This window comes from Mustelus asterias, chromosome 7, assembly GCF_964213995.1.
Source record: "Mustelus asterias chromosome 7, sMusAst1.hap1.1, whole genome shotgun sequence".
Classification (NCBI taxonomy): Eukaryota; Metazoa; Chordata; class Chondrichthyes; order Carcharhiniformes; family Triakidae; genus Mustelus; species Mustelus asterias.
Window position 1 is genome coordinate 76,293,290 of NC_135807.1, and position 20,344 is coordinate 76,313,633.

Consider the following 20,344-nt stretch of genomic DNA (forward strand, 5'->3'; position numbering starts at 1 on the left):
TTCCACTACCTCCCCCGGCCTCTCCTTATAACTCAAACCATCAAGTCCCAGTAGCATCCTAGTAAATCTTTTCTAACCAATGAATCCGAGCATGCTGAATGCCTCCTTCACCACTCTGTCCACCTGTGACTCCACTTTCAAGGAGCTATGAACCTGTACCCCTACATCCCTTTGTTCTGTAACTCTCCCCAGTGCCCTACCATTGACTGAGTAAGCCCTGCCCTGGTTCAATCTACCAAAATGCATCACCTCGCATTTATCTAAATTAAACTCCATCTGCCATTCATCAGCCCACTGGCCCAATTGATCAAGATCCCGTTGCAGTCCGAGATAACCTTCTTCACTGTCCACTATGCCATCAATCTTGATGTCATCTGCAAACTTACTAACCATGCCTCCTATATTCTCATCCAAATCATGAATATAAATGACAAATAACAGTGGACCCAGCACTAATCCCTGAGGCACACCGCCAAGCCAAACCAATTTTATATCCATTTAGCTACCTCACCCTGGATCCCATGAGATTTAACCTTATGCAACAAACTACCATGCGGCACCTTGTCAAAGGCCTTGCTAAAGTCCATGTAGACAACATCACCTACACTGCCCTCATCTACCTTCTTTGTTACCCCTTCAAAAAACTCAATCAAATTTGTGAGACATGATTTTCCACCCACAAAGCCATGCTGACTGTCCCTAATCAGTCCTTGCATCTCTAAATACCTGTAGATCCAGTCTCTCAAAATACCTTCCAACAACTTATCCACCACAGATGTGAAGCTCATCTCCATTCTTATTTTATCAGGAAGACAAGATCACGGAAGTGGCAGGTCTTTTCAATGATTTGGAAATGGAGTTTGATATTGCTACCTTATGTTGCCATGTAACCCTATTTTTCAATTGACAAACATTAATATGTCCATGTCCATGCAAGCAGAATTTACCAATTTCTGCCATATTTACCAATTTCACATATTTTTCCAAGTATAGATAATTACCAAATAAAGTGTCCCAATGAAATACATCTTAAAATTCCAAGGGTTTCTGTAGTTCCTGAACAAGCCTTTTTTTTGGAACACCAGGTAATCTCACATGGAATTACTCAGGCAGCATTTTCTTATATGTTCTTTTCTTCCTATTATGTTTTTCTGTCTGACTCTATCTGTTCATCTCTCATTGTAGCCAATTTACATTAGAAAGATTTTCATGTAAACTTGAATTGCAAAAATGTTCTTGAAATATTTATTTTACTGTTGACAGGTGCTATGACTAAAGAAAATAAAACCGTTCCTTTTGCAGAACTTGACAAGGAACTTGGTACAAAAGCGCTAACAACTGAATCTGAAATGCAGTGGAGTTCGAATATTCGAAGTAAATTAAACATGTCAGATTACCACGGAAGTCTGTCGCAGACATTACTGGGCCAAATTTCTAGACCTCAAACACCACCAAGTCTTCTTGGGAAAGAAATTCCACCTCAGAGCCAAAGAAGTAAATTATCACGGAGCTCCAGTAACCAAAACAGTCAACCTCAGTCTCCCAACAGCCAGTATAACAGGCCCCAAACACCATTAGCTCAAGCAAGCAGGCCTAGGACTCCGAACAGTCAATTATTTCAAACTGCAACTTCTAACAATCCTGACAGTAAAGGAGAAATCCTCAGTAATCCAAATCAAATGGCAACACCTATCGGTCAAATTGGAAGACGCCTTAGTTCGCCAGTTAACCAGGCTGAAGTAATTGCTGAGAATCCTGCACAAAGGAGTCATTTGTCTGAGGTGAGAGAATATTTTTGATCCCTGGGAGTAAATTATTAAAGAGTGAAGGAGGCTGCAAAATAGATTTGGAAATTAAATTTTCTACTATGCAAATTAATTTGTGAGAACGCTATCTGAAAGTAATTAAAGTGTGAGGAAACTTTGGAGAAAGCGTGGCAGTTTGATGTGAGCATTGCAACTACATCAGCCTAAATTGACAATAAGAAGCATTGCTTTGCTTCAGTGTTCCCGAGGAATGCAAGTAGCTCAAACATACTTTAAAAGTATAACCTGAACATTTGCTTTCACATAGGATATGAAAAATTAAAGTATAAATTACAGAAAATAAAGTATTCTTATGTTTGATGGCTTCACCATTAATCTTCATTCATCTATGTACCTCTTGACGTTATTATATCTCACCTCAAATATGACATTCACATCACTACTGTAACTTCATGGGAAGAATCTTGCATGTTTAGTGGCATTTAATCAGGCAGGAGGGTGGTGGGTGGAGAGCCCGCCTGCTTCCCACCTGGTTAAGTACATGGCAGGAAGGCCCATGGATGATCTTCCCACCCAGTTGCCAATTGAGGCCCTTAAGTGGATGATTAGTGCCCCATCCTGCTGCTGCTGGGAGGCTCACCCTGCACAAAAAGGGAGATGGGGGTGGGGGAGGGGGGTGTGCTGGATGGGGTGGTGTGGGAGGCTCACCCTGTGGTGAACTTAAGCAATAGTTTGTGTGTTTGCTTGTGGGCTCCTGAGGGGAGGTCCCTCATTCAAAGGCATTCAGTGCCGATGATCCAGCGACAGTGATATAGTTCCAAGGCAGGGTGGCCTGTGGCTTGGAGGGGAACTTACAGAAGGTGATATTTCTTGGTAGAGATTGCAAGTTTGGAAGATGCAGTCTAAATAGCCTTGGTGATTTTCTGCATTGCATGCTACACATGGCCAACACAGTGCCTTGGTGGTAGAGGCAGTGAATGTTTAAAGTGGTGGATAAGTTGCCAATCATGCAGACTGCTTTGCCCTGGATGGTATCAAATTTCTTCAGTGTTGCTGGAGCTGCACTGCACTGTTGAGTATTCCGTCACACTCCTGACTTGTGCCTTGTAGATCGTTGACAGGCCAAGGGGAGTCAGAAGGTGAGTTACTCACTGCAGAATTCCTAGCCCTTGATCTGCTTTCATATCCATAGTATTTATATGGCTGGTCCAGTTAAATTTCTGGTTGGTGATGACGGCCAGGAGTTGGTGTGGGAATTAGCAACAGTAATACTGTTGAATATCAAGGGAGGTGGTTTGATTCTCTCTTGTTGGAGATAATCATGTCCTGGCACTTGGGTGGCACAAATATTACTTGTCACTCATCAGCCCAACCTGAATGCTGTCCGGGTCTTGCTGTTTTTGAACATGGACTGTTTCAGTATCTGAGGAGTCACAAAGGGTACTGAATATTGTGCAGTCATCAGTGAACACTCCCACTTCTGACCTTATGATGGAAGGAATGTTATTGATGAAGCAGCTGCAGATGGTCAAACCTCTGACACTACTCTGAGGAACCCCTGCACTAATATCCTGGACTGAGATGAATGATCACATCTTCCTTTGTGCTGGATATGACTCCAACTAATGAAGAGTTATCCTCCTGATTCCCATTGCCTTCGATTTTGCAAAGGGCTCCTTGATGCCACATCTGGTCAAATGCTGCCTTGATGTCAAGGACAATCACTGTCCCCTCACCTCAAGACTTCAGCCCTTTTGGTCCAAGTCTGGACCAAGGCTGTAATGAGGTCAAGTGCCTAGTGACCCTGGCAGAACCCAAACTGAGCATCAGTGAGCAGGTTATCGCTGTGTAAGTGCCACTTGGTAGGACTGTTGATGACCCCTTTCAATCAAGTAAATTGATAGGGCAGTAATTGGCTGAGTTGCATTTGTCTTGATTTGTGTACGTGGCAATGTTTTACACTGTTGGGTAGAGTCCAGTTTTGTAGCTGTACTGGAGCAGCTTGACTAGTGGCACAGCTACTTTTGGAGCACAGCGCCTCAGAGCTATAGTGGGTTGTTGTCAAGGCCCACTGTCTTTGCTGTATCCAATCTAAAGTAATTTTGCAATTACATGTTTTCTGTTTTGCTTTTGATCTTATATTTGCTCATAGAATCATAGGAACCCTACAGCACAGAAAGAGGCCATTCGGCCCATCAGGTCTGCACCGACCACCATCCCACCCAGGCCCTACCCCCATACCCCTACATATTTTACCCACTAATCGCTCTAACCTATGCAGCTCAGGACACTAAGGGGCAATTTTAGCATGGCCAATCAACCTAACCCACACATCTTTGGACTGTGGGAGGAAACCGGAGCACCCGGAGGAAACCCACGCAGACACGAGGAGAATGTACAAACTCCACACAGACAGTGACCCAAGCCAGGAATCGAACCCAGGTCCCTGGAGCTGTGAAGCAGCAGTGCTAACCACTGTGCTACCGTGCCGCCCTATTTCTTTGATAAATTCCCAAAAAACATCTAAGTGTCAACAAAGTCTAAAAATGGGAGTGAATCCCGCTGGTCTTTTCAGCGCGCCCCGCAACACAGTCATTCAACACTGAGTGCAATGAAAAATCCCCAATATGATTCTAGCTGGAATAGAGGCTTCAAGCACATGACTCGCCCAAACAGTCCGTAGCTGTATGTCATTAAGCAGGGGAGGAGCCTCCATATAAACACTAATGATGGACACAGGCAATCACACCAGGAAGGTGGCACCCCACAAAGCACCCCCATGGTTCACCAAAGGGGAGCTGGGACAGCTGCTGGATGTGGTAGAGGAGAGGAGGGCAACATTCCTCCCCCCCTACAAGAGGGCCAGTAGGCCAGGGGTCAGATTGGCAATGCGGCCTGGAGGTGGTAACAATGGCAGTCAGTGCCCAAGCACTGGCACGGAGGACCGACAGCCAGTGCCAGAAGAAGATGGATGACCTCATTCAGGCAGCAAAGGTGAGTGTTCATCCCTTCCTGACATTAGCCCCATCTGTCACGCCTGCAATGCCCATGTTGAGCCATTCCCTGACACCACGTGGCCCCCAACACCAACCACCTTCCTCCAACGCCTGGCACCCTACTGCACAACCCCTGCCTGCTGAGACATAGCCCTGACATACCCCATCCAACTGCCTCCACACCTGACGCTCGCGAAATTCTAGCCATTGGTCTTTCAATGGCCCCCTCTGTCCCCGCAAGAGAAGACAACCCATAACAGGAGGGAATGGGTGAGGAGTGGGGATGAGCCCCCGAGCTGTGCATCCTCACTGCCTCTGAGGAACAGACCATGGAACTGTCGGTGAGTCAGGAGAGAGAAATGTGTCCGACAGCCAGGTCGGGGTGTGCTGCACAAGTGAGGAGTCTACAATCTTCAATCATATGAACTATCTCAAGTCAGCTGCAATCTATCCAGAATCTTGCCCCTCCCTTGCACTTACCCATGTGTTTCATTTTGCAGGAGACAACCCAGATGGGCGCACTGTTGCCTCACAGCATCAGGTATCTGGGTTTGATTCCCGGCTTGGGTCACTGTCTGTGCGAAGTCTGAACGTTCTCCCCGTGTCTGCGTGGGTTTCCTCCGGGTGCTCCAGTTTCCTCCCACAGTCCAAAAGACGTGCTGGTTAGGTGAATTGGCCATGCTAAATTCTCCCTCAGTGTACCCGAACAGGTCCGGAGTGTGTCAACTAGGGGATTTTCACAGTAACTTCATTGCGGTGTTAATGTAAGCTTACTTGTGACACCAATAAATTTTTTTTAAAAGCTGAGGCCGGGTCCTCAGGAGTTGGAGCCCCCCCGCACCCCCCCCCCCCCACCCTGTGGAGACCCCAGTTGATATCTCAGGAGTTGCCCCCCCCATCTCTGCTGCCCTGTGGAGACCCCAGTTGATTCCTCAGAGGGAGACTCTGAGGAAAGCACCCACAAGTCAGCACAGGCACTATCCACCAACGCACTTACGGTCACCTGAGTGCAACAAGTTAGTGGTGAGGCTCCTGGGGCACTTTCTGGTGAGCACCACAAAACCAATGATGCACAGGTGTAAATGGGAATGTCCAAGGGTTTGGGCACGCGGAGGTCTGCTGGAGCTGAGGAAATAGCCGGCCCCAAGCCAGGTGCCAGGCCACTGGGATCCATTATCTTGAAGCTACTGGAGGTGCAGCAGCAGAGCTGGAAAATGCAAGAGGGGCTGTCAACTGTGATCCGCTCTCCACAGGGATGACCGCACCCTGACCATACGCAAAGAGGTTCAGAGCGTCATGCTGTGTGAGACACACCCTTCAGCCCACCGATTCTCTAATCCCCCTTTCCTAGCACCTGTGCCAGACCACTGACTGCTGTGGTACTTCCAAGTGCTCATCCAAAGCAGCTGCAGCAGAGGCCTGCAGGTGGCCCTATAGGCACATATCCCCAGCACCCACTGGACCACAGAACTGTTCCCTCCCAACCTCGAGACATTGGGCTAGAAGGTGGTGACCCCAACCCCCAGCAGACTTGGGCCCATGCCCCAGTGTGTAGTCAGAGAACAGAAATGAGTCAGACATGTGTGCTACCAGGACAGCATCAGAGTGTGCCACATTGCAAGTCGTCAACAGTAACTCGCTAACATTGCCAACCCAGGCCCATCACCCTGGTGTGATATCAATGGGACCCATGGCGGGGGTGTGAACAAGTGGGAGAGTGGGTGTTGAAGGCTCCTGGGTGCTGTGGACGGGTGCAAGTTCGAAGAATGGTACACCATTCCCCCTATTCGATGAACCTTGTTACGATGAGGGTCTCCCTTGGTGCCCGGCCCTGCCAGACCCTTGCTGCCGCGTATCCTCCATACCCCGGCCCCTGTCCAACCTCCTCCTGGGCCTCATCCTCCTCCTCCCCAGGGTAGACTGCCATCTGCTCCAAATATGCTCTGACTGGCCTGGGTGGCTGCCAGGCCCTTCAAGTGAAGGCAGGATCCTTGACCTCCACAGACTTTGGCAAGGTTGATGCTGGAGGACCTGGCTAAGCCCATCTGGCTGCCTATGCCAGGACACAGCCTCTGTGGAATTTCAGTCCCGTTAGCAAAATAAAATTAACTTGTTTCAAATGGGACTTTCCATTGATTTCATTTTACATCTCAATTCTGTTCAACTAGTACATCAATTCTGATTTTGCTCAAGAATTGTGTCCATAAAGAACAAACACAGTAATATTTTCCATAAACCAGTAGGATGCATTGGAAATGTTTCTGTGCAGCCCTTTCATAAAGAATACAAAGACATGCCTTCCAACATGCAGTCAGATAATCGATGAATATCCTCCCAGTCCACGGTTTGCCACAAATTGAATTTAATAAGAAAAATATGTGTAATTTTAGGCCTTAAGAATTTAGATTTATCTTAAATCAGACAGATAAATACTTGTGGATGTAAATGCAAAACAGATTTACTTTATGCTTGTGAATATATATTTCACAAAATGAAACAGTTATGGGGATGGCGTATGGCTGGCAGCTCGAACAGTCCCAGCAGTGACGGTACTCAGTAGTGGGCTTGGCTCGGGCTGCAAGCAGTCCCACAATGAAGAGAGCAATGGATACCAGTCCCAGATAAGTCTGGGGTTTCTTTGGTGAGAAGGCACTGTGGCGGGGGGTGGAGGAGGAAGGAGGTGTGTTTGTGTGTGGTTCTTGGAGGTAAGGGAGGCCAGGCAGGGGACTACAATGAGGGGTATCACCTTGGGTTGCCCTCAGTGTCCACAAGGTACCCCTCAAAGAATGTATGTCTGCTTTTTCAGCTCAGACGGTGAAAAAGCACACTTCCGACTCTCTCCTGCTTGTCCACACTAACCGCATTATTCCGTAGCAGTGCAGTATTCAGGCCAATTGATTTGTTAACACGCTCCGTGTCTGTTATGGATGTTTTTTTAGAATGGTGGGTGGGCTGCTGATTTCAATTGCAGCCCACTTTCTGTATTATGAGAATCCAGCATGTTGACATAGAGTTTGCAACCTGACATCATCGCGCTGGATTTTATATATGCGCAGGACAGACAACAGCAATCCTGATCTGCAAATGTAAATTCCAGGCCAATACATTAGATAGAACATCCGCTGCACTGACACCTTTCTGGGGAAAATAATTGTCTGTTCCTTGAACCATGAGAATTAATACTGTAATTCCTTTTTGCACATATCTGATTGGATGTTCCAACTCATGCATTATTTAGGCTGGTTACTTTTGTATTTTAGCTGTGGGCAGTTCTTTAATTCTTTATTTTTGTTATTTTTTAAGAGTTCGGAGTGCTCTTGGCCCTCGATTCTTGCTGTTATTAACTCCAAGCTTCAGCTTACATTCACCAGCAACTTTCTTGCACAATATTTAATATGGGCAGAACTTTGTGATTTTGTTTAAAACAGAAACATGTGTGACCATTTGGAGGAGAAAATCATTCAGATGTGATATCCCTCACTTAAAGTTTGAGCCATGTTTGTTTTCAATTTTACATGGAAACTTATTGGTTCCTTAACCCTCTGAGACCTACACTGAAGTATTTGCATCTTGACCGAAAAACAGAAGGTTGGGGCAGCCAGTTTGGTTCGATTATGCAATAGGAACTCTTTACTTCAGTTAGAGTAAAAAAGCGTAGGCTGCAAAATTGGACAGGGCCTGAAAATGGACACAGGCATTGCGTAAGAGGCCGTTGCTCATTGCTGCCAATGTATGCAGTATGCAGATTTTGCGCTGACTGCTGATTTGAGTGATAGCTGTGTGTTACTGAATGACCGTCCACCTCATCAAGGGAAGGGTCAGGATTGAGTGAGGCTAGGACCACTCAAAACCAGCCTGCATTACTTAAGACTTGCCTGTGCTTTTAAAAGGAACCCGCATTCCGGCTGAAGCATGGTGCTGAAACTTATTGCAGAATTAGACTGTGAGCAAAAAGAACAGGAAAATAGGCACAATAAGGGAGAGAGACCTAAACTTCTCTGACACAGTGCTGAATGCCTGGCAAAGGAACTGCAGAGGAGAAGAGAGGTTCTCTATCCACAGATAGCTGTGAGATCCCTCAGATAAACTCTGTGGAGACAACAGGAGCAAGTACTGGTAGTCAATGCCAGGAGTCCAGCCAAGGGCCTCGATGCAGTGGCATAAGAAGTTCAATGATCTCAGTTGTTAAGTTCAATGATTTCATAATCAAATACAAAATCCCACCAACTGCACTACTAGCCTCACACATTACTCAATACATCACACTCCCATCACTCACCTTGAACATTATTAGGGTCAACTTACCTCACTTGACACTGCTGAAAATCTCACATCTGCATCTCACAGCTTGCACACAATGCCAGCTATGCAACTGTGACAGGCACACCATCCAAATACACTGCATCATATTCAATGGCACTCTTACCAGTGATTGCATTGCACCATGTTGGGGTGGTATACCTGCCAAGGCTGAATAGCTGGAGTGATATAAAGGCTGCAAGAGTTGAGACTGAGGCTTGCTTCATTGCAACCTGGATGAGGGTGAGTTGGAGTCTCTGAATGTTTGATCTGCTTCCTGATTGCAGGGATCTGCTGCAAGGGGATTGATGGATATGTGATGTATTGAGCAGTGTGTTTTTTTATTCATTCGTGGGACATGGGTGTCGCTGGCTGGCCAGCATTTATTGCCCATCCCTAGTTGCCCTTGGAGGGCAGTTGAGAGTCAACCACATTGTGTGGCTCTGGAGTCACATATAGGCCAGACCAGGTAAGGATGGCAGATTTCCTTCCCTAAAGGACATTAGTGAATCAGATGTTTTTTTCCGACAACCATGGTCATCAGTAGATTCTTAATTCCAGATATTTTTTATTGAATTCAATTTTCACCCTCTGCCGTGGCGGGATTCGAACCTTAGCTGAGTTTCTGGATTAATAGTCTAGCGATAGAACCACTAGGCCATCGCCTCCCTTAAAGAACTTGGTGGAGCTGTGGGTGTAAGATATCCTTTGAAGTTGCATTCACGTGCCCATGCATATGAGGTTATTAAACGTCTAACAGCACTGTTGCCAGGTCCTGATGGCCAGACTCTGGGAGTTGACCTCCATGATCACCTGCTCCCATTCCCTTCTGAGGGTGATCCATGAGAGCCTCCTGGGGGGCCCCTATAGAAACTGACCTGGCCTCTCGACCTCCATCACTAAGGCCTCTGGCATTGTATGTGTGAACCTGAGAATCCTCTCCCTTCCTGGTGTTCCATCCATTTACCAACTTGCAGGCATTTGCACAACACACAATCACAGCAGCTTCCTTCGAATGAGTTTGGCTCCTCTTTAAACACAGCACACTAAAGAACTGCAGGCTAACTGGAATATGTTCCAGCACTTTGCGTGCTGGTCAGCATTCAACCAGCCAGCAGTGCAACTCATGCTTGATTGCAATAATTTTTATGAGAAAACAGCACAAACTTTGCATGCTGTCTGCTTCAACCAGACAACACGTGGGTAGATCACAAATTCCGATCCTTAGAGCCAAATATTGGGAGGAAAATACTTTTTATCCTGTAAACTTCCCCAAACCTTACAACTCTGGCATATCCTGGTTCATAGTCAGTCCATCCTGACATTCCAGGATCACAGATTTGGGACAGAAACCTCTCTAACAGAAGCCACAAGGATGTAAAGAGTGGGAAATCTCACTTGACACCGATGCAAGTGTTTTTCTGAGGCTGCAGTTAAGGCACATTGATTTGATATGAATACAGTTACACCTTGCACATGAGTAATATATTTTGAGTGCTTCATGCTAATACTGAAATACTTCTATGTTCCTAAGCACTAACATCTTTCACTTTAAATTTAACGATTTAAAAGAAATGTTTCTTTGTAGCATAGCCAAGACCTATCAGTTTCCATTAATGGAGTTCTAGTTTAAGATTGCTAACATATTATTCTCAAATCCTCTTATCACCAGCATCTTAAGTGAAATCTCATTCTTTGGACTTTATTGTGCTGTGGTATCAGTGATAAGGTTCCAGGCGGTATTTTACTCAGATCTGAATGGCTTTTGATGTGAATGTTTGTGTAACTAACTCTTTAGTGTCAATGCCATCCTGATGTGGCTGACTAATATTAAGAGACAATAATGTCAATGTGAATGTTTGTGAAATGAAAGTTTCAGCTTTTACTCAGTAGTGGCATTCTCTCCTCTGTGTCTGCAGGTCATGGGTTCAAAGATTCAAGTTTCACTCCAAAGACATTAACATATAATTTAGGCCATGTTAGGCTAACATTTCAGTGCAGATGTGAAACTAAGGCCATGTTTTCCCCCTCATGTTAACATAAGAGATTCCATGGCACTCTTTAAAGAATTGGGAAGTTCTCCCGATTTCCGAACTAACATTTACTCCAGATTCCATGGAAACAGAATGTCTGGGCATTTATCTCATGACTGTTCACGGAAACTTGCTGTTTGCTAATTAGTTATGGGGAGGCAATGGCCTAGTGGTATTATCTCTGGACTATTAATCCAGAAATTCAGCTAATGCTCTGGGGACCTGGGCTTGAATCCCGCCACGGCTGATGGTGGAATTTGAATTCAATAAAAAATGTCTGGAATTAAGAATCGACTGATGACCATGAAACCGTTGTCAATTATCGGAAAAACCCATCTGGTTCACTAATGCCCTTTAGGGAAGGAAATCTGCCGTCCTTACCTGGTCTGGCCTACACGTGACTCCAGAGCCACAGCAATGTGGTTGACTCTCAACTGGCCTCTTAAATGGCCTAGCAAGCCACTCAGTTGTATCAATTGCTCAAGGAGGCAGTTCACCAACAATTTCTTGAGGGCAACTAGAGATGGGCAATAAATCCTGGTCAGCCAGTGATGCCCATGTCCCATGAATGAATTTTTTAAAAGTTGTTTGGAACTCCTTGCCCAGAATGGATGTCCAAAGGCAGCTTGCTGGGTTTGAGCCAGTGACGACACAAAGGCCCTCTCTCAGATTGATAGTCAAAGATACCCAGGAGGGGAAGGGCATGTTTTCAAGGATTATGTGAATTGAAAAGAAGGATGAGCACAAACATTCCTTATGGGTCTCTGAGCTTTTGCATTCCTCCACTGAGTGTTTGCTATATTTTATTGAGCAGCACATCTGCAGCAGATGTTCCACTCAGTGGGCACTAACATTACATTGGTGTTCTAATGGCACCACAGGCCTAAATTTATATGTATTCATGCTTTGATCAGAAAGGCAACTCAATCACAAACTACCACCACCCCCTTTCCATCCCTACCACCACCTGCCCACTCCCTAAGAACATGGCAGTGTTAAAAAGGCTATGGAGCAGGGCTAAGGGAATTAACATCTTTTTGTTTCAAGTAGATGTAGCTGGCATGAATAAAAACACATTATTGAGAGCTAACATGTAATAAGAATTTTGATGCCCCAATAATTTTATCTTTTGTTTTGTACACTTAGCTAACTTAACTTTCACTTCTTCCCCTAAAGTCAATATTATCCAACGGTAGCCTTGTATATCACACACTATACTTGAAGCAATAAATCATGTCATCTGAAAGAATTTGTACTCCCACTTTTTCCACAACAATTCAAAACACTGCAAAAACTATTGTCAACCTCAGGCCATCTTCGGAGCTCTCAATCATGTCTGCAGTGTAATCTGAATCCAAATAATGGTTATAGATATACTGTTTCTTAATGGTGTGCAGCAATGCTGATATGTTGTGTACTTCAGTGGCTCACATTGCTGTTGACATCAGGGAAACATTAGGAATGAAATTTGTCACCAAGGAGAGTGAGACAAATGCAAATCCATTTCAACAGAGAGAATAATGTTCACTTTCCAGAATGGAATACATTGAACGATTTCCACTTTTCAATTAACACGAGTGAGCCTGTACTGACTTGTTAAAAAAACATGTTTGGAGGATGGAGTCGCCGCTTTTATTTGATGGCACTAGACTGAGTAAAATATGTTTATGTTATAAAATAAACCTGTCGTCCTTTCAGGTGGAAATTGCTTCCTAAGATGGAAACCAAGTGCGTCATTTTATTTTTTTCTGCGACTCCAGTTTCTTTTCTGAAATGGGACCCACTTAGTCATGTCATTAAGACCTTGAAATTATACAGTGGGATGCTGGCAGAATAACATTTTTTTTTCTGTTTTGTTTATTTTAAATTAATTAATACCTCCACTAAAATAGCTAACTGAGGAAGTTCAAATGATCATGTAAAGCATTATACAGTGTATTAACATAATACCATCTACAAAGTATAAAACTGAAGATCCATTACACTATCAGTTGTGAGCCATTGGAACCTTATATTTTAAGCCTCGGCATGTTTCATAATTTTTCATCAGAAGAACATTTTATTTTGATAGATTTGAGTAAATTTTTGTGGACCAATTGTTGGGCCTGTTTCCATCAGCTCTCCTATCAGCTTTTTCAACTTCCAGCAACCGATTGACTTTCATCCAAATTCATACAAATTGTTAATGTTCCACAGAGTGCTTGTGTATGTCACACACAAAGTTCACTGTGCCATTGGAATAAATATTAGTCTTGTCAGTGTATCTGCTATAAACATGTCAAACCAGTGCGGGGGTTTGGTGAAGTGGAAAGGAAGCAATCCTTTCATTTCCTACCTTTTCTCAGTCTTCAATAGCTTGATTTTACCTTATTACAGGGGAAAAAGCTGATTGGTGAATATTTGCTAAGTTATTCTGCTTATTCTAATGGAATAATATGGCAGGTCAGCTAAACTGAGTAGAATGTGCATCCTGCTGTATGTGGGAAGTCAAGGATGCACCATCTGTTCTAGATGAACACATCTGCTAGCGACACTGGCTGCAGAAGCTTGAGCTCTGAGTTTTGGTACTTGAGCAGTGGCTGGAGTCACTGTTGTGCATCCGCGAGACAGAGAACTATGTGGACAACACATTTAGGGAGGTGGTCACACCGCAGGTTAAGAACATGAAGGCAGAGAGAGAATGCGTGACCATCAGACAGTCTTAAGAGATCCAGGCAGGTAATGCAGGAGTCCTCTTGCTTGCTAATCGGTTTTCCATTTTTGATACTGGTGAGGGCAATAATTCCTCAGGGGAGTGCAGCCAGAACTAGGTCTATGGCACCATGGGTGGCTCAGCTGCATAGGGGTGGGGAGTTAGAGTACAAGAGCAAGGAAGTTATGCTGAACTTGTATAAGACACCAGTTAGACCTCAGTTGGAATATTGTGTACAGTTCTGGATGCCACGTTTTAGTCAGGATGGGAACACATTGGAGAGAATGCAGAAGGGGTTTACAAGAATGGTTCCAGGGATGAGCAACTTCAGTTATAGAGATAGATTGGAGAATTTGGAGAAATTGGAGACAGGATCATCTGAGGCATTCAAGAGGGGGGTGGGGGAATTTTCCACCCCTGTTTACATCGGGCAGGAATCAAGATGGAGTCCCAAAATTGCTTTGCACTGATCAGATTTCCCCGCTCCATTGTCCCACCCATTTTAATAGAATCAGTGGGCCTCCCCGCTGGAAAATCTTCCATGTATGCAAGTCCCATGTACGTCCCACTGCCAGGCCTCCGGACAGGTTTTTACAAATAGGGAACTGGCAAACAGAATCTGTCGGGGCACTTAGATAAGTACAGCCCCTGGGGCGAGGGGTCATGCCTGGGAAGTACCTGGGCACTGCCACCTGGCATTGTCCCTGGGGAGAGCTGTTAAAGTTAGTTCAATAATGGTTACCTACAGTTGAGCATGTGTTACTCAGTGCAGTACTCTACAGGGGCTGCACTGGGGTCAGAATTTGTGTGCCAGGTAACCGCATTGCCTCAGTTTAACTGAATTGTTCATGAACCAGGCTATCTCAGAGATCGCCGGCAGCTGTGTGCTACTGGTGCCCTCACTACCACCACCTCTAAAGAGGAGTGCTCATCATCATCTTCCTTCTGTAGCTCCACTGCTGCATAATGTTGTTACTTCTGTCTAAGGGTCAGCCTAATGAGTCTGTGGACTATCCCAGAATGTGGTGACTGCTGGGACTTTGAGTAAATTTAAGGAAGAGGTGGACAGAGTTTTAATCAGTAACAGTTTGATGGGCTATGGTGGACGGGCAAGTAAGTGGCGTTGAGGCCGAGATGAGATCAGTAATGATCTTATTAAATGGCGGAGCAGGCTCGAGGGGCTAAATTGCCTACTCCTGCTCTTTGTTCTTATGAGATCTTGTGCAAGATGCACCATGTCAATATCATTGCTTACGCAAATTGAAGAATGATCCCAGATATGTCTGGGCAGCAGAATCACATATTGCTCTCAGATTGCTTGCCCATTACAACAATGGAGAATTGGGGGGTGCTTAAGTGGCATCTGCTAAAACTCTCCTAGGTGACGGTGTTTGGACTTCTCGCCTGTGTCAACAGCTGTGTCTTTAGAGGGTAGTGAATGGGGGTGATCTTGAGCCCACATTCGCCGTCCACAGGAATGCCAGGAGGGGCTCAAAATCCAGCGAAACCAGTCATGGATCTCGCTGGTGAGATCACAACTTCCGATTTTCACCGCCCCTCACTGGCGAGATCATTAGCTTCATACCCACAGTGGGTGTGAACCTGACTTCAATACATTGAATAGATGACGATATTATTATTTTAAAAAAAACCCTCGCCACATATTGAGCCGGCGGCATATTTTCAAACCTCACCAAATTGATGTCACATGGGTGCGATTTACAACGCTGAGTTTCTGGATTAATAGTCTTATGATAATACCACTAGGCATGTTCCCTGGAGAATAAATGTTGATACGTGTCCCCTGCAACTGAATGTGTGAGATAGTGAAGAGAGTAGCTGTTTGAATAGATGATGCCATGCTGAGAGTTTGATAGTGGAGGGAGCTGAGAGAGGACTTACCCTGGCATAGTAGATGGGAGTCATGATGTTGTTACTCGGCAACTCGGCCAACGTTGTCTACCTGATACGCTGCAGGAAAGGATGTCCCGAGGCATGGTACATTGGGGAAACTATGCAGACACTGCGACAATGGATGAATGAACACCGCTCGACAATCACCAGGCAAGACTGTTCTCTTCCTGTTGGGGAGCACTTCAGCGGTCACGGGCATTCGGTCTCTGATATTCGGGTAAGCGTTCTCCAAGGCGGCCTTCGCGACACACGACGGCGCAGAGTCGCAGAGCAGAAACTGATAGCCAAGTTCCACACACACAAGGACGGCCTCAACCGGGATATTGGGTTCATGTCATACGATTTGTAACGACCACAGTTTGCCTGGACCTGCAGAGTTTCACTGGCTGTCTTGTCTGAAGACAATACACATCTTTTTAGCCTGTCTTGATGCTCTCTCCACTCACGTTGTTTGTTTCTTAAAGACTTGATTAGCTGTAAGTATTCGCATTCCAACCATTATTCACGTAAATTGAGTCTGTGTCTTTATATGCCCTGTTTGTGAACAGAATTGCCACTCACCTGAAGAAGGGGCTTGGAGCTCCGAAAGCTTGTGTGGCTTTTGCTACCAAATAAACCTGTTGGACTTTAACCTGGTGTTGTTAAACTTCTTATAGTAGATGGGATCATTCATCCACTTCCTGCATTGGATAGCATTTCATGGGCGGGTGTCAGCTGCACTGACCACGTGGACAATGGCCACCCAGGCTGGAGAGGTGAGGTTTGTGTGCTTTCTCCAGCCATCCCTTGGGCAGAGCACGTGCCAGTAAGCCTGGACTCCCTGAATAAGGGCCTAGAGGGTCTAGATGCTGTCTTCTTTTGAGGCTGCTCACCTTTTGCTTCTGGATCCCAGACTTCTGGTGGTAACAGGTAGACTGGAGCGAGTGTTGTGGATGTGTTGGACTGGTGTTTAAATTTGGCGCCGGGCCCTCCGAACCTACCAGCTGATGGCGGGAGGATGAATCAACTGCCGGCCTGCTTGATAGTTTGGAGGGGAACTCACCTGTGCATAATTGTGGTTCCAAGCACAAATCCTGGCATGGGATCCCGCCATTCTAACCAGCAGGAAAGGTGCCACTGGAGCCACCTGCCACCACACCTAGTCTCGAAAACAGAGAATTCCGCCCTATGTTCTACTTTGTAAGCACAGTTGAATATGGTCAAGTCTCTGCTTATTGCAAACAGACACAAAGGGACATGCTGTTTGATATGACCTACCAGTCATTACGACGTATAGCCTACATACCGGGCATCACACTGGCATTGCAATTCACATACAAATTATCCATTTGTTTTGACATTAGGTCAGCAGCAGTGGAAAATACCACTGGTGTTGCTATTCATAGAATCATAGATGTTTCCAGCATGGAAACAGGCCCTTTTTTTTAAAGTCCTAAGCTAGTCCCAATTGCCTGCATTTGGCTCATATCCCTCTATACCCATCTTACCCATGTAATTGTCTAAACGCTTTTTAAAAGACAAAATTGTACCCGCCTCTACTATTACCTCTGGCAGCTTGTTCCAGACACTCACCACCCTCTGTGTGAAAAAATTGCCCCGCTGGACCCTTTTGTATCTCTCCCCCTCACCTTAAACCTATGTCCTCTAGTTTTAAACTCCCCTACCTTTGGGAAAAGATATTGACTATCTACCTTATCTATGCCCCTCATTATTTTATAGACCTCTATAAGATCACTCCTCAGCCTTCTACGCTCCAGAGAAAAAAGTCCTAGTCTATCCAGCCTCTCCTTATAACTCAAACCACCAAGTCCCGGTAGCATCTTAGTAAATCTTTTCTGCACTCTTTCTAGTTTAATAATATATTTTCTATAATAGGGTGATCAGAACTGTACACAGTATTCCAAGTGCACTTACCAATGTCTTGTACAACTTCAACAAGATGTCCCAGCTCCTGTATTCAATGTTCTGTAAGAAGTCTCACAACACCAGATTAAAGTCCAACAGGTTTATTTGGTAGCAAATACCATAGGCTTTCGGAGCACAGCTCCTTCGTCAGATGGAGTGGATATCTCATTCATGTGCGTACCCCAGTCCAACGCCGGCATCTCCACATCATGACTTCAATGTTCTGACCAGTGAAACCAAGTATGCTGAATGCCTCCTTCACCACTCTGTCCACCTGTGACTCCACTTTCAAGGAGCTATGAATCTGTATCCCTAGATCTCTCTACTCTGTAACTCTCCCCAATGTCCTACCATTAACTGAATAAGTCCTGCCCTGGTTCAGTCTTCCAAAATGCATCACCTCGCATTTATCTAAATTAAACTCCATCTGCCATTCATCAGCCCACTGGCCCAATTGATCAAGATTCTGTTGCAGTCCGAGATAACCTTCTTCACTGTCCACTATGCCACCAATCTTGATGTCATCTGCAAACCTACTAACCATGCCTCCTATATTCTCATCCAAATCATTAATATAAATGACAAATAACAGTGGATCCAGCACTAATCCCTGAGGCACACCGCTGGTCACAGGCCTCCAGTTTGAAAAACAACTCTCTATAACCACCCTCTGGCTTCTGTCATCAAGCCAATTTTGTATCCATTTAGCTACCTCACCCTGGATCCCATGAGATTTAACCTTATGCAACAACCTACCATGTCAAAGTCCTTGCTAAAGACAACATCAACTGCACTGCCCTCATCTACCTTCTTCGTTACCCCTTCAAAAAACTCAATCAAATTTGTGAGACATGATTTTCCACTCACAAAGCCATGCTGACTGTCCCTAATCAGTCCTTGTGTCTCTAAATGCCAGAGAGAAGGTATGTTTCTCAAAATACCTTCCAACAACTTACCCACCACAGATGTGAGGCTCACTGGCCTGTAGTTCCCAAGCTTTTCCCTGCAGCCCTTTTTAAACAAAGGCACAACATTTGCCACCCTCCAATCTTCAGGCACCTCACCTGTGACTATCGATGATTCAAATATCTCTGTTAGGAGGCACGCAATTGCTTCCTTAGCCTCCCACAATGTCCTGCGGTACACTTCATCAGGTCCTGGGGATTTAGCTACCTTGATGCGCTTTAAGACTTCCAGCACCTCCTTCTCTGTAATATGTACACTCCTCAAGACATCACTTTTATTTCCCCAAGTTCTCCATGCTTTTCTCAACAGTAAATACTGATGAGAAATATTCATTTAGGATCTCACCTATCTCTTGTGGATCCGCACATAGATGACCTTTTTGATCCTTAAGAGGCCCTACTCTCTCCCTTGTTACTTTTTTGGCCTTTATGTATTTGTAGAAGCTCTTTGGATTCTCCTTTGCCTTATCTGCCAAAACAATCTCGTGTCCCCTCTTTGCCCTTCTGATTTCTCTCTTAATTCTACTCCTACACCCCTTATACTCTTCAAGGGATTCACTTGATCTCAGCTGCCTATGCATGTCATGTGCCTGCTTCTTCTTTTTGACCCGGGCCTCGATATCTCAAGTCATCCAGAGTTCCCTACTTCTGCCAGCGTTGCCCTTCACTCGAAGAGGAAAGTGCTTACCCTGAACCCTGGTTAACAGACTTTTGAAAGCCTCCCATTTACCAGACATCCCTTTGCCTTCCCGTAGATTCCCCCTATTAACTTTTGAAAGTTCCTGCCTGATACCATCAAAATTGGCCTTACTGCAATTTAGAATTTTAACTTTTGGGCCTGACCTATTATTCTCCATAACTATCTTAAAACTAATAGAATTATGGTCACTGGTCCCAAAGTGATCCCTCACTAACACTCCTGTCACCTGCCCTTCCTTATTTCCCAAGAGGAGGTCAAGTTTTGCCCCCTCTCTAGTCGGGCCATCCACATGCTGAATAGAAATTCCTCCTTGATACACTCAACAAATTTCTCTCTATCCAACCCTCTAATACTATGGCTGTCCCAGTCAATGTTGGGAAAGTTAAAATCCCCTACTATTACCACCCTATTTTTCTTAGAGCTATCTGTAATCTCCTTACATATTTGCTCCTCAATTTCCCGCCGACTATATGGGGGCCTTTAGAACAACCCTATCAGTGATTTCCCCTTTCTTATTTGTCAGTTCTACCCATTGTGTCGCTCAAATTTTTCATACCTTACCTTTTCAGGATAATTTGAAGTATACTGGGAAAATTTCAAATCCGTAAGTGTTGGCCTAAGTAATTAGTTGTAAAATACTTTGCGAAGAGGTGCTATATAAATTTAAGTTCATAGAATAGAATCATAGAATCCCTATAGTGCAGAAGGAGGTCATTTGCCCCATTGAACCTGCACCGACCACAATCCCACCCAGGCCCTATTCACGTAACTCCACATATTTACCCTTCTAATCCCCTGACACTAGGGTCAACTTAGCATGGCCAATCAACATAACCCACACATCTTTGGACTGTGGGAGGTAATCGGAGCACCCGAGGAAACCCACGCAGACAAGAGGAGAATGTGCAAACTCCACACAGACAGTGACCCGAGGCCGGAATTGAAGCTGGGTCCCTGGCTCTGTGAGGCAGCAGTGCTAACCACTGTGCCATCCTGCCCACCCTAGCTCTTAGCTTTGCCTAAATATCGACATGGCATTCTTATGTTAGGGAAGGTAAGGGTTGTGGTGATAAT

The 20,344-nt window shown here is 45.1% G+C and overlaps 1 protein-coding gene across 1 annotated transcript in view; it reads left to right on the forward strand.

Moving 5' to 3' along the window:
• The window catches only part of c7h8orf34 (chromosome 7 C8orf34 homolog), a 408,768-nt gene that overhangs the window by 375,840 nt on the left and 12,584 nt on the right, over positions 1-20,344 (forward strand). The window contains exon 12 of the mRNA XM_078217096.1: positions 1,303-1,781. Coding sequence (XP_078073222.1) covers positions 1,303-1,781 — 479 coding nt within the window. The remainder of the gene's footprint in view (positions 1-1,302; positions 1,782-20,344) is intronic.